General features: G+C 36.6%; 1 protein-coding gene across 1 annotated transcript in view; it reads left to right on the top strand.

Moving 5' to 3' along the window:
- The window catches only part of Lama2 (laminin subunit alpha 2), a 564,428-nt gene that overhangs the window by 479,734 nt on the left and 69,094 nt on the right, over nt 1-15,600 (top strand). The window contains 2 exon segments of the mRNA XM_051175465.1: nt 3,113-3,215; nt 13,833-13,949. Of these exon segments, the coding sequence (XP_051031422.1) occupies nt 3,113-3,215; nt 13,833-13,949 (220 nt within the window).

Here is a 15,600-nt window from a genome sequence, read left to right as displayed (position 1 = left end):
GTCCCTAGAATCCACATTAAAAATATTAGCTAAGCATAGTTGCTTGTATTCCCACTATTGAGGAAGCAGATACTGACTCCTAGGGATCTGGACAACTGGCCAAACACTACTCTGGGAGTTCAAAGCCACTGGGAGACTGTATCTCAAAGACAAAAGCTGACAGCACTTAGGGATGATATCTGTGACACTAGAGGTTGTACTTCAACCTCCATACATACTTTCTCTCTCCCTTCCTCCCACCTTCTCTCTCTCCCTCAGACTCTAAGGGTGTAGAAAAATGTTCTTATTTTTCACTGGTTTCCTTTGTTTTCCAAGTTTTATCTAAATTGTGAATGACCTGCATTATTTTAATGATTCAGGATCATCATTATCAACCTGCTACATCTTAATGTTACTGCAATAATATTCTCTTCTGTCAAGAACTATTCTGCCCCCATGCACTTTACCCTTCTCTAAATTGTCCCCATCCAAACAAGCCTGCTTAGCTTTGAAGATTAATTAAACAAGATCAAGTGCATCCAGGGAGATATGGTCATGAACCATTTGTCTTGGAATCTAAGACTAGAAATGTTCTCTCCTGCTTAGCTTTCTTGTCTTGCTTTCCATTGTCAAACAGATTGTCAGCTGTCACTGCTGCTGTTTTTAGGTCTCCTTAGATAATTGTCATGTGGTTTTTGTTTGTAAAATCCTGTCTTTAATCTGTTTAGATTCCGAAAACTTGAAATCAGGCAAATAATGGTATGTACATTATAATAAATATAGAACCTGGTTGAATAACCTGAGGCTTGCTTTCTTTTAGTAAAGCATGTGGAATTTTAGTCAAGTACATGGGATTCAGTTTATTGTTGCATTTTCATTTGTATTGTTATTTTAATTTTTGAAAAAAGATATGGCCCAGACTGGCCTGCAGCTCATAACCTTCCTTCTCTTCTACACTGGCAGACCCTACCCTGACTCACTTATTTCTCCTTTTCATGGTTATTTACCAATTTTTGAGTTAGTATGCAAAGTAATTGGTTTCAATGTAGTATTTTCATATCTACTCTGTTCTTGTTCATTTGTATTTCCCTGACCCATCCTTTCCTGGTTTTCTTGCTGGTCCCTTTATTCCCCCAATAATCCCATGTCCTCCATGCCATATACCTTTCACTAGCCCCTGTTTTCCTTGCTTGGTCTCTTCTTTTAAGATTGTTTATTTTATGGCCTTCTCTCTAGTTTCATCTCACTCACACAAACACACACACACACACACACTATATATATATATATATATATATATTATACATGTTGTACATATATAGTATAAGCATATTATGTACCATATATATTGTGTATGTATACACACACACACACACACACACACACATATATATATATATATATATATATATATATACATGTATATATTCCACATATGAGAGAAAGCATGTTATATTTTCCTCTAAGTCTGGCTTATTTTACTCAACATATTGATTTCCTAGGCCATCGATTTTCTTACAAATATCATGATCTCATTTTTCTTTTTAGCTACATAAATTCCATTGTACATTATTTGTCACATTCTCTTTACCCTAAATACAAATGAGCTTTGCACATCTTTTTTTCCAAGGTAAATAATACTTGAGCAGTGTTACTATATCAGTTCCAAAGATAAAACCTGGATCCAATAATCCCCTCTTTCTAGAAATTTCTTGTAATTCTAATCCAAGATTGGCTTTTCAGTGAACTGTAGGTAGAAGTTTCCCATCTTGAAGTTGCTCAGTCCCAAATACTGGCAGCTGCTTCCCAAATTACCACACAGAGGCTTAATATTACTTATAAATGCTTGACCAACATCTCAGGCTCATTATTAACTAGCTCTTGCATTTTAAGTTACCCCACATTCCTTATTCACACTCGCCAGTGGCCATACCTTTTTTCAGTATGACTTGCCCATCTTGCTTTCTCTGTGTCTGTCTGGCCAGCATCCCCTGACTTTGCCTTTCTCATTCCCATCATCCTTAGTTTGGTTGCCCCACCTACACCTCCTGCCTAGCTACTGACTAATCAGCATTTTATTAAATCAATTCAAGTGACAAATCTTTACAGTGTGTAAGAGGATTATTCCACAGCAGTAAACCTCTTCCATTTTTATTTGTGTTATGTATTATGTTTCTATCATATACTTTACTATATATCTTAATATTGTATCACTTATCTGACTCTTGATCAGTCAAGTACTTAAATCAAAACTTGGATTAACATATTAAAATGAATTTGGCCACAGCATGACCACATTCTGTCATCTTTCCTAGTTTTGTGCTGAAACAACACAACTCAAAAATAATATTTATGTATTTACTAGGATGCTGCAAGTGCATTTTTAGAGTGTCATGTCTATAACAAACCAAATTTGGATATATAAATTTAGCTAGCCAGTTAAGATGCTCCAACCTTGTACTCTGAAATATTTTCCTATTTAAAATATACACATAAGATCCTATTTGATTCATCTCTTGGTTTATATGCATTATGCAATGGCTTCTAAAAAGCAAATGCTATTTAAATGGATAACTAGACAGAAAGTTAAGCAATCCCTTTCCAGTTCTATTATTTTTGTGTCACTCTGTTCATATCTAATCCTGAGCTAATACACATTGGCTAGAGATCCCTAGGTTCGAAGATTTTCAATTAGAGGTTCATGTTTTGCAGTGGTACTTAGAAATGTGTTTAAAAAGAGATTAGTTTTCTTTCCATTTCAACACTGAGAATGTAGGAAAGGCTTTCTGCTCATCCTGTAAAAATAAATATGATAAGAGGTAAAGTCAATGGATGTTTTTAGTTCTTCATTTGCTTAACATGTATCCCTGGCTACTGAGAGATGATGCCACTGCAATATTTCCAGCATTCATTTGTGGAATCCATAACACATCATCAACCTCTTTGTCTACCTGTCCTAACCATACTGTCAAAAGTTCTCAGTCCTCATAGTAAACAGCTTGCCTTCATTAAATATATATCGAAAATCTGAAACCCTAAATCCTGAGGCCTTAAGGGAGCTCTGTATATCTGCTGCCTTCTGTGGTTTACCACTCTATGGCTTCATACATGACACCTTTTCTTCTGTCCACAGGCAACAAGTCCTCGGGGCCTATTAAAGGAAGATGCCAAAGGCTCCCTTCAGAAAAGCTTCAGGATCCTTAATGAGGCCAAGAAGCTAGCAAATGATGTGAAAGGTTAGTGTGGCCATTGTTTCTATTATGTTAAGGTTAATAGCATTATAATGGGAAGAGACTACACCATACTATTAAAAAATGCAACGGTGAGCCATGGCTTATATATATAATGTAACTGACCTTTCTTACAGACCTGACAACATTTCGTCTTCAAGCTTCACCAAGCAAAATTTCATAATTATAGTCTAGTCTCTACAGCATTGCTTTGCCTATCTAAAACAGAAGTTTTTAGTGTGATAAAGCTGTAAGCCCTTAAACTCCATTTGATATGGTTTTAAAAAATAAAACTGAGCTATGAAGATGTGGCATAAATGTGTTACTGAAATCTTCAGTTTTGTCAACAGGTTCTGAAGTCTTTAAATATTTACAGAATAGTCATGTATTGTCTTCTTAATCGAAAATATAAATGTGTGCATAAAAGTGTACAAAGAAATTTCTACTCTGATATATTATTGGTGTTTGTAAACATGGTTGCTATCAGTGTAAGCTATTGTGTCTATCATTTCATTCAAGTATCATCTATGTTTTGGTACTTTTTTCCTGTTTCTCTAGTCTCATGCTTTAGTATCATCTGCCTTGCATCTGTCTCCCAAACATTGCTACACATGGACCCTCACGTGTACTGTCATCCCAAGGTGCTATGTGTTCATAGTATATGCAATCTCCTTAAGTTTTCTCATTCTCCTGCATTTCTTCTCTATACACCTTATAACAGAACATCACAGTTTAGTCCAGCAGCATTATGGATGCTGGATACAAAGGACAAGAGGATGGCAAGTTGAAGATCAGGCCAAACTATGTAAGTCCCTGAGCAGGGCCATGGCTCACTGATGAAGGACACAGCTACTGTACACAAGATCCTAGTTTCCATCTCTGGCTCTCTACTCATTCACTCAATCAATATTTAAATAACTGTGAGACTCTGTTTGAAAAAATAAAATCAATCTTTGCTGATATATCTTCTCTAATAAACAATGGAATACCTAATTCACACTTAACCTGCCTGTCAATTTTTCATAGACCTGTCAAACCATTGCTGACACGGACTTTATGTTCCTCAAGAAAGACATAAGGTCTTTTTAAACATTGAAGTTTTAATGTGTAACATACAGCCTACTTCAATTATGAAGTAACTACTGATTTTAAGTAAATAATAAATTAGAAATGAATGATGGTGGATTTTTAAATTATGTTTTACTTGCATTAGAAAACATGAAGTTTGAAACAGTCGAGATTCAGTATGCATGCCTTAAAGTAAACTATCTTGGACTCACTTAGCAACTGATAAGAAATTACAAGAGCCATCCCTATGATAACTCACTTTGATAACAAATGCTTTGGACTGTGCATTCCACAAGTTCCTGGTTACAAAGATCTGTGATGGTGATATCCCCACTGCAGCAGTTAAAGGCTCATGGACGGTTTTCTTATTGCACGAGTAGGTTGACCCAATTCCTTTGCAACCACTCTTTCCTATCTAATCCCTATGCTAGAGGCTAGAGTTTTATTAAAAGTTCGTGTACAATGACAGCGCCAGACTGTCTCTTTATTCAAACATTGGCTGTATTCTTCATGAATTTTCTTTGTATTAATTTTGATGTTATAAATGTCAGGGTAACTAGTGAGTGGTAACTACTGCTTGCCTAATGTGCTTGACGCCCTGAATTTGGCTCCTAGATCGTCATACACTGCATGTGGTTATGCATATCTGTCATCTCAGCACTGGAAAGGTAGAAGCATGCAGATCAGAAGTTCAAAGTCAAACATGCTTATATAGGAAGTTGGAGGCCAGCCTAAACTACATGAGACCCCCATCTCCAAAAACATATGCATTCTATGAAAATACTTCTATTTTGAGTACTGAATTTTGGGGTGATCTTTCAGATTTCATTGCTAAACTGAGAGCTGTGCATATGTTATACTGTTTCCAAGCCTGTCTTTGACCCTTGTTCCCCTAAATCCTGACATTGCACATAAAAGGACACAATTTCATTTGGAAAACCTGAGGACTGAGGTAGTAGAAAGGGTTAGGAGACAGAAATGTTCATTAGTTTAAATGTCTTTTTTTGTACTTCAGGTAGTTCATTATTTAAAGTAATGAAAACCCACAAACTACTCAAGCAATAATTCCCACAGAAAACCAAGCCAAGGCCATGACAGAGATGGGAATGTTTTCTTGCTACGTTATGACATTCTTCTGATTTGTGGCCAATTACACAGGTTATAAAATGGCCGTTAATCAGGGAAATGCCATATATTACCATGAGGAGCTGCTGAAATAGGCCCTACAGAGCAAAACTCTTGACAGCAGCTATTAAAATAGAGATTTAGTCATTTCTCTCTCTGTGGCGCCTGGAGTTAGAAGGAATAAAAATGGTGGGACCAGCATGCCCTCCATATTTCTAATTTGTTGCTTATTCGAGTCAGTACAGCTCAGTTTGTCCCTGTGCTCTGGTCACAAATGACTTACTGCTGCCCCCTGCCATTTTTATGCTGTCCTTGCCTTGAGGGAGTCTGAACTTGCTAGGGGCAATTTGTTTTGCTTTTTAATTTTTGAATATATACCTGTTAAATGTAAATTTGCCCTTGCACATGGTTGGAGCTTTGAAGGCAGTCTACAGTGCACTAGTAGAATGTGGAGATAAACACCATTTTGTTGATAGATTTGAGGCGAGAGGCGAACTGATGACTGAAAGGGTCAGAAGATGAATTAATGCCACCAGGTGAATAGCACTTTACAGAGGAACAAGAAACTCTGCCAATAAAATAGTCAGTGGGGTCCTCGTAGAATATGAACATGGCAAAGAATGAGATGGTTTATGATGTGGAAACTATGTGAACGCCAAGATTTTATGCACCTCATCTCACTGGAGTTACTTTTCAATTTTATTCACTTCCTGATTTGCCTCTAATTGTCGGCTTTGCCCACGGTAAGTGAATTTAATTACTTATGAAAATAAATCATTGTTCTATATATTAAAATTGATGACATGAAATAAAAGGATTATTCTAAGCTCAAGAATAATAAATATATTAATAAATCTGAGAATTCCCAGAGTTGGAGTACTGTGCAATATATGGAACAGGGAAAAATATATTCCCCCAATAGGCAGTTATCACTCCAGTCGATACCTTCTTTCTGAACTATGGGACATCAGTTACTCAGGCATGCAGAATTCACAAGTGTTTCAGAAAAATGTTGAGACAATGGAGATAGTACATTTATGATACTTATCATTTTAGGCTCTGTTAGTATTTCATATTAGGCAAAGATTTTTATTTTACTTCATTATATATTTTATAGCCTTGTTAATAAATAGGAATATCATGGGCTTGTTAAATATGATGTAGGAGTTGAATTTTGATTAAATAACTCTTACATTATTAAAGTTACCTCCTTTTTAAACTCACATACCACCATTTGCCTACATCAGCTTTTCTATAGGCGTGTATGAAAGGCAAACAAAACCTGCTTCATTGACAAAGAATTGGCAATAAGTAGAAAACATTAATCTGCATCTCCTGGCCACCAAGCTGTCTCATCTTTTCTGATTGAAGTTGCTAATCTCTCGTACAGAGTTTTGTTCACTGTTTTGGATCTGAACAGTGAAAATCAAGAGAATAGAACTGAGATGGAGCCATGTTAGGGGGAAACAGCAAAACAGTAGCAACATGGAGGTCATAGCCATGGGAACAATCTTCCCTGAGAGTGGGGCTTTGCTAGCAAATCTCTGCCTTGTTTTATCAGGAAACTTTACGGAGTTCATTAGTGCCATCTTAACCAGAGACAGGGACAATCCAAATGGATGTCTGACCTGGACCCAGGCTCGGTCCCGTGTTCAGAACCAGAATCTCGGATTCTGGGAGATGGGAGGAAACTTGCCAATCAGTTTAGACATATTGGGATAAACACAAATACCTTCAACTTGTTGATAACCCAAGGGATGGTGGTGCTTGTACGAAATCAGAGAAACCTATCCTATGTAAAGGCTTTCAAATTCAGTGTCCTTGCTGGCTAACACAAAACAAGTGTACAGGCTTTCAATCAGGAATACAATATGGGGCCCAAGTTTTGCCATTTAGTTTTATCAGTCTTGGTGGAGACAGAGTATCTCTACCTCCACATCTTAAACACTAGAAGCCATCACTAGACACATACCTCCCCCTCCTGTCAGGCAGCAGGAAGAACATAGCAGTTGTAGCTAACAATCACTGTACTCATTTCAAGAAGTCCTAATGTGGATTAATGATTATTAGATATAGATATGGATAGATACATAAATAGATAGAGACATGATAGATGGTATAGATAGAAATATATACTTCCAAATCTATAGGATATCAAAATAGCATAAAAACTCCAATAAACACCTTATATTTAAAAGATGCATTTTTATCTTCAGGGAAAAAATTAGAAAACCACAAACTATACTAAGATTGTGATGAGACTGATTTGATATTCTCTACTTCACTCAGGAAGTATTGTGGCACAGGGGTGCTCTACCATGCAGAAGATCTGATCTCAGCTTTTTCTATGACTTATCATGACAATTGATTGACAACACAGCAAGTATATTTCTTGAAGGTTTCATATACCAGAGGGACTATAAAATTGTTCTACTGTAGACAGTCACGTGATGGTATATACCTAACATATAAGTTAGAAATTAGTGTATCTAATTCAGTACATTTTATGTGTATAGAAGAACTTGGTCTGTATCAATTATGAAAAAAAAACAACTTCATCTGCTAAGATCAGTGTGACTAATTTACCCTTCTCTCTTAAAATTCTCTTCTAGATAGGTAAGGTAAGAAAGTTCTAAAAGATTAAAGACAAACAGATTCATTACTTGAGTTAATGTAAGCTAAATCTTTGCAGGCCTTAAATCATTAAAGGAAGATCAGACTATTAAGGGTTTGTGCTAGCCTCTCAGGCCAATATTTCAATTTCAAATTTTACAATACTAACAATCATATTTTATAGCCCTCTGTCCTGTGTGATAAAGTGTTACCTAGTTAGTGCACATGAGAGTCTGTGTTCAACTTCCAACACCACAAAATTAACAACACCCCCCAAAAAGAAATAAACAAATAAACCAGTGATCAAGAACGATGAAAAATGTTTGCATTGGTTTAACTAAAGATTTGGCTATTTTAAAAGAAGGTATATGTGTAGGCATATAAGACAGCAAGGCCTTACAGAAGAACAATGACATGTAGAAATTACTTGTACATTGGAAGCCTCAAGAAACAATTTTATAAGTATGTTTAGTTGTATTAAAAAGCACATTATAGCAGGAACAGTCACAAAGGATTTGAAGCAAATGACTTTAGGGCAAGGTGAACTTTAAGAGATCTAAGACACTAGCTTACTACAAATTCTTTTGGCATTATTTAGTTTTGAACCCTTATTCACTGTTTTGCAAAATCACTTAACCTTTGAAATAAATAAGAGCAATGCACTCTGAGTCTGAAGTTTCCATTGCTTCTGTTGTTTATGTTATTATGTGTGGTCAATTAAGCAAGTGAGGAGACAATCTGTTTTTGCATGGAAGTGTCTCCCTAAATCTTGGCCCAAACATCAAGCTAAGCTTGTTCCTAAATAATTCATGTCAGATACTTTCGCACATTCTGTCTCAGAGATCAGCAAAATGAAAAACTATCTTTTGCTCTAGAACAGGTGTAGAGGATCCACGGGCACTGTCCCAGGAACATGGGACACCTGAGGAGGACACTAATGTAGATGTTGTTTCCAACCATGCCCAGTGAGTCTCCTTTCAGCTCAGTGAATATGAATCACTGCAAGCAACAGAGGCAGTTGCACTGGCATGTTCTCCCTCTCTGCCTGTGTCCTGCTTCACTGCCCTTCACCTGATGAGCTCCATCTTTATCCTGCTGTGCATGGAACATGGTGTACTATGTAGGGAGAGAGACAGATAGAGAGAGATACAGAGACAGAGAGAAGAGAGAGGAGAGGAAGATGAGAAGAGAGGAGAGAGGAGAAAGGAGAGATAGAGCAGGAGAGAGAGGGATAGAGAGAGAGAAAGAGATCTTGAAGCTTGGTGGATGCAGCCTTCAGAAAGAAGATGGAGAAGAGTGCCTACTGTTACTGTTGTCTTTGCACAGAAAGGAAAAGGCAGGCCCATACCATGCAGCCTCTGTCCTCTTGCTCTCCAAAAGTCAGAAGCCTTACATACGTACTCCTTTCCACCATCAATGATTCTGTTGTCTCCAGCATGCTATAATTCAAGCTGGACCACATGAATTCTCTATCATGGCAGAGCTATGGTTCCCTCACATACCTTCCACTTCAAGCCAACACTGCGGGTCCTCACCTTTCTCCTTGTGACTTCCATCCCAGAACCTGTACTTCACTGTGCTCAACTGTTTCATACCCCGATCTATTGCCAAAGCTACAGGATGTTCACCTTACTTCACGGTGTTCCATAGATGACTGAGCAATAAGTGAGCATTGTCAGAAGGGATAATTAAGAAGCCAGAGTCAAATAGCTAAAACATAAAAATCTAAATATTGGCATTAATTTTGGATTTTATATTTTCTAGTCAGAAGGCAACGGATCGAGATAATAGTCTTGAAATAGACTTTGAGCATAATGGTGAAGTTACTATTTCTTCTAAAAAAACCAATGGAATTTTTCAAACATTCTTTTTCATAAAAATGCAGAAAATGGTATAAACTCAGTGATACCCTTTAAATGAACAGCTCTTTTTTTTCTTTTTCTTTTTTTTTTTTTTTTAACTATACATGAGTACCTTGCTTGCTAGAGAATTTGAATCTTGTGTTGTATAAAACAATGAAATCCAGTCATGAGAGTAAGAAATGAAATGTTTACAGTTTGATCACCTTAACATATGAAGACCTCCTGGTTCTCAGTGATAGAGCAAACCCTTCATCCCAGGGATCCACACAGACAGTGCCCTTAACACCAGACTAGATCTATTTCACAAAGGAGGCTTTGGTAACCATTCAATGACTTTATTTTAGTACCAGCACTGTAAACAGCAGAAGTGTTAAAGGAATGATGAGCTGTGATTGATGGAGAAGAAAATTCAACTACTTTGAAAGTATATTTGAGAGACCGAAATTGAAAATCATAATATATTAGTGGCATGAATGAGCATATTGATGTTTTAGAGATGTGCTTTGCTGGGCTGGTTTATGCTTTGTTTTTTTGTAATGTGGGTCTTTGGCTTGAATCATAAAGTGCAGCACCTTTAGCAAAATGATATGCTTATTTCAGCATAATCTGTGCTATGGTAGTGGCTGCCTATGGATTATGGTGGTGGTTTAATTGGGCTGCCTATAAAAGCCTTTATATGCATTGGAGTGAACCATTAATATGTCCAGTACTTGCTCATTTCCATAGCACCACAAGTTCAGAAATCTCTGTCCTCCTTCCCTTCGTATTCTTTCCAGAAGAAGGTCAGTGGAGGACAAGATGACAACTCTTCATCTGGTTGCTCTTGGCACAGGTCCTACAACAACCCATGAGAGGGTCAGGCGCAGTCCAATGAAGGCAATCTGGCTCTTTTCTGAGGAGCATATTTTCCCCTGACCCGATCACTCCTGGTACAGGGAATAATACAAATAGCAGTCCTCAAGTTGGCAGGTACTACCAAGATGACGGTCTTCCTAGAACTTAAACATGCTTTCTTAAAAACCAAAAGACAGCAATGCACACTGAGAAAAATTTAACTAGGACAACCAAATGCAAAATAGGAAGTTTTAGTTTCATGTTTTTGAAGCTGACAATTACTTCTCTATGGATTTGTAGTTCCTGTCGTAAATACAGCCAACATTTACTAGTATATTCTTTCCTACCTAGTTCCCAATCTCTGTCCTGCCAAATTACTGTATCTACATCATCCTCTGTATGGTAACTGCCTTAGTTACTTTCCAATTGTTGTGATAAGACACCAAGACAACATACAGTAGAAATAGTTTGTTTAGCACTTAAAGTCCAGAGGGTTAGAGTCCATGACCATCAGAATGGGCAAGCATATCAGTCATAGTACTGGAGCAGAAGCCGAGAGCCCTTAGTGGCTGAGACACAGCCACTAAGCAGAGAGTAAGAGACACTGGGAATGGCATGGGCTTTTGAAATCTCTAAGTTGACCCCAAGTGATGCACATCCTCCAACAAGGCTGCTCCCCAACCTTTCTCAAACAATTCCACCAAATGAGGAACAAGCTTTCAAATATGAGCCTATGGGGACTATTCTCATGCAAACCACCACAGTGTGTCTTACTTCTTCATGGGAAAGTTTTAAGGATCATTATACACCCACACATACTCACATAATTCTTTTTGAAAGGCTGCATCTTCCATACTATTGAATGGACACACTATATTGATATAAAAAATACTCTTAACAAAATTGTTTCACATTTTCTTTCTTTTTTCTATGACAAAGATCTAATGTGTATTCTAGATGACACACACTAACACATTTCATTTTTTGTTTTGTATATTTTATACCCACTCATCTACAATTCTCTTACCTCAGTCTCTGCAATGCTGAGGTTTCAGGTTTGTGCCACACACACAATAATATGGTAAGTTTCAAAGTAGACCTGCTGGTCCAGGGGCTGGGATGAAGTTCAGTGCTGGAGTGTTTGTTTATCATGTACAAGGTCCTAATTCAATCCCGAGTACTGAAAATAGAATGGCCAAAACAAATCCATTTCCATTTTATAATGCTGATAAGTTTCTTTAAATGCTTTTAGAAAAGCAACATTGTAGATCATTTTTCCCTTCCAACACTCTTGTGAATATTTGATATTATCAGACTTTCCTTTTCACTGAAAATGTCATACAAGCTACTTTGATTAAGTTCATCTTCTCCTCAAACTCCTCTGAGATCCATACCCCATCTCCTCACCTACCCAAGCTTATGTCCTTGTAATTTTAAAACCCATCAAATCCAGTGTGTGCTGGCCATATACTCTTGGGTGTATGGCCCTTCAGTGGAGCATGGTTGCCTTATCAGGAGCCGCACCCATAAAGAAAATTGTTTTTCTCTCCCCCTAATTTGCCAATAGCTCCTTAGCATGAGACTTAGTACTCGCCCATCCTTTCCATGTGAGATTATATCTGGCTTGAGCTTATACAAGTCTAATGCATGCTATCACAATCACTAAGTTCATATGTGCAACATCTGTGTTACATACAAGAAACTCTGTTTCCTTATAGTCAGTGTTCACCACCTTTAGTTCTTATCATCTATTTTACTCCTTCTTTCTCAGTGACCTTTGAGCCTTGGAAGGAGGGGTGTGACATAGTTGTCTCTGTATTCTGAAGTTACTTATTCTCTGTACCTTGACCAGTTAAAGATCTCTGTTTTAGTTAGCATTCATTACAAAAAGAAGCTAGAGAGGTTTCTGATGAGGGTTAAGAGATACAACAATCTATGGTTATAACAATTAAGTCATTAGTAGCCAGTTTAATACTATAACCATTTAGTAGAAAAAATAATGGTAGGCTCTTTCTTAAGGCCTTGATCTGTCTAGCCAAAGCTTCTTGGTTTCAATATTAGTACCAGTTATGAGCTTCATCATGTAGAGTTAAGTAGGTCTCTTAAATCTAAGCAGAAGTAGATAGTTCCTACCATGACCTTTGTGCCACTGTTGCATTGGTATGTGGTCTTGCTAGGCCAGCTGTTAGTGTAGCTCTTGATACTCACATATGATCAAAGTTGATGTTTACTTTGAATCTTTAGATGTACATGTTTTATTTAAAGTAACCGTAGAGGTCAGAAAATTAGAAAAGAACCACTACCTATGCTTATTTTTATTGTTCTTCAATAAGATTACTAAGTCTACCATTTCATGCATTAATCTTTGTTTTTCCCCCTAACTGATTTTGACATTGCTAAAATCTAAATCACATAGTTCTTCCTACAATTAAAGCTAACCTAAAGCAAAAACAAAATGTTAATATAAAAAAACAAGATAAAGAAGCCAATAGGTACACATTTAATATTAAATCATCACTTATAAATACTGGTTTTGAATGTAAGATATCATAAGCTAATGTAGTAAGACAAAAAGCTTTACTGAAGTTTTTGAAGGAATTTGTAAAAATATTGCTTTCTCTATGAAAAATACCAGGTTTATCTGGGGTGTGTTGCTTTTCCTTTGCTTTAATTTTTACTTCTGTTCCAAATAATACTATAATACTCAGTCATGTTTACTGAAATAGGATATTCTTATCTATGATCATATCTAAGATTTTGTTAAGATAACCCAATGATCCATTTTTGATAGTAAAAATTGAATATGTAAAAAATCAGTGAAGGGAGATCAAGAGAATATTATCAAAATGCACTTTAAGACTGAATTGTGGAGGTTTCTAACCCATAGGAAACCATTAAATTAAGCCACAGAGACCAGATGCCAAGAGGAAAATAGGATGGCTAAACATTCAAAGTACCAAATGGTCATAAATATATGTATTTAATGCAGGGATGTGTGGATGAATAGATGATAATAAATGAATTATATCTTTTCTCTTGGTTTTTGTATGTAAAAGTTAATGGAAATTGCAAACCCAAGAATAATTAAGTTTTTGTGTCTTTTGGGGGTTTATGTTCACAGAAAATCACAATGATCTAAATGGCCTGAAAACCAGATTAGAAACTGCTGATGTTAGGAATGGTGATCTCCTGAAAGCTTTGAATGACACTTTGGGCAAATTATCAATCATTCCGAATGGTAAGCATCCTGGTTACACACCCTGCATCAGGTGTCCTGAAGAATCTTAGTACCTTTTACCATTTTACTAACATTACATTTTTACTATCATAAAATAATGGAAACAGGTTTTCTTAATTATGGATTATTCTTTTGAGAATCAGAACCACATTTAACAAGATGATGGTGCTATCTTTTGTCACCTTTAGCTTGCATGAATGGGAACATGTTATATCAAGGAAGATATATTATTATATTGTCATCCCTGACTAAGAATTCTTGTATTAGTGAGAGAGAATGAAATCATACATGGACTGCTCTCTACTATACTGGGGTACTACCCCAAAGTCACAATTTATTAGAGTCTCTACATAACAAACAAGAGCCTATGGCCATTTCATATGTCTTGTTTGGCTAAAGTGACCTCCCTGGCTACTCCAGACTTCAGAAACTGTAGGAGTCAACTCATTTTTGTAATATCATCCAACCTCTTAAAACTATTTAAAATTATTGTTTGATATTTGTTCCAGAGAATGCAAATTCTCTTAGGGATCTTATTTTTATATTTTCCTAACAGGCTACAGTGCATTAGAAGTACTCACTAATCAATATAATTTAGTAAGCATGAGCAATCTCTCATGCTAATTCTCCAAGGTAGATAGAATTGTTGTTTTCACTTTTCGAGTGAGAAACAGAATACTAAAGGCTGTTGTCTAAAGTGGTGTTTATCTTCATAGCCTGTGGCCTCACCCACCAATACAATCACACAAGCATGGATCTATTTGTACAAATGTATTAGTCACTTTAGATCTCTGAAATTTAAAAAAAAAAATAAATCAGATGTAAACAACTTAAAGAAAAAATTTACTCTTACTTATGGTTTCAGTGTGTGATCAGCTGTCTCCTCAAATATGGGTGTGTGGTGAGACACAGGACTGTAGTAGTGGGAATGTGTGGCAAAGGAAGAGGAACTTAACTCATGGTGGCCAAAATGCAGAAAGGGCAGAGGAAGGAGGATGGGAATCATGTAAACTTCAAACACAATTCTTCAGGTCTGCATTTCCACCACCCCCAATATTCCATCAAATTATTAATCTGTCTGGGGACTCATACATACATGAAGGCAGAGACCTCATGGTTCAAACAACCCCAAAGTCCCAGCTCTGGTGACAAGTCCCTCAACATAGGAATCTTCAAAAGTCATTTTATATCTGAACCACCAGAACTATGTTTTACATTTAAATTATGACCCAGAAATACGGACATACATGTATACAGCATAGGAAATGTTAAAATTCAGTTGCATTCTACTTTCGTTTTTTTAACTTTTCATGGCACCTTTTGACTTCTTAGAACCTACCAAAGTGCCAATACAGAAAACAAATACAAACACACAAACATTCCCAAGAAGTGCATCCCAAAATTAAAACACATCACACAGATTAAATCATAATTCTAGTTTTGATGAAGCTACATGAACAGTGTGGATAGATTCCTCCCTTCAATATGCTCAGCAGCAAAGCACAATGTTCCCTAAACTATATATAAACTTGGAGAATAATCACTTTGCTATTTTAAAAACTAATCACGTATTCATCACAAAGGTCCCTGAGAAAATTTAATTTAGCTTAAAAATTTTGTTTCGTTTGCTACAGCTGATCGAAACAGTTCA

The sequence above is a fragment of the Phodopus roborovskii genome, unplaced genomic scaffold (assembly GCF_943737965.1).
Source record: "Phodopus roborovskii unplaced genomic scaffold, PHOROB, whole genome shotgun sequence".
NCBI lineage: Eukaryota > Metazoa > Chordata > Mammalia > Rodentia > Cricetidae > Phodopus > Phodopus roborovskii.
The sequence above is the reverse complement of the archived record's forward strand: the minus strand, read 5'-3'. Positions and strand labels throughout refer to the sequence as shown.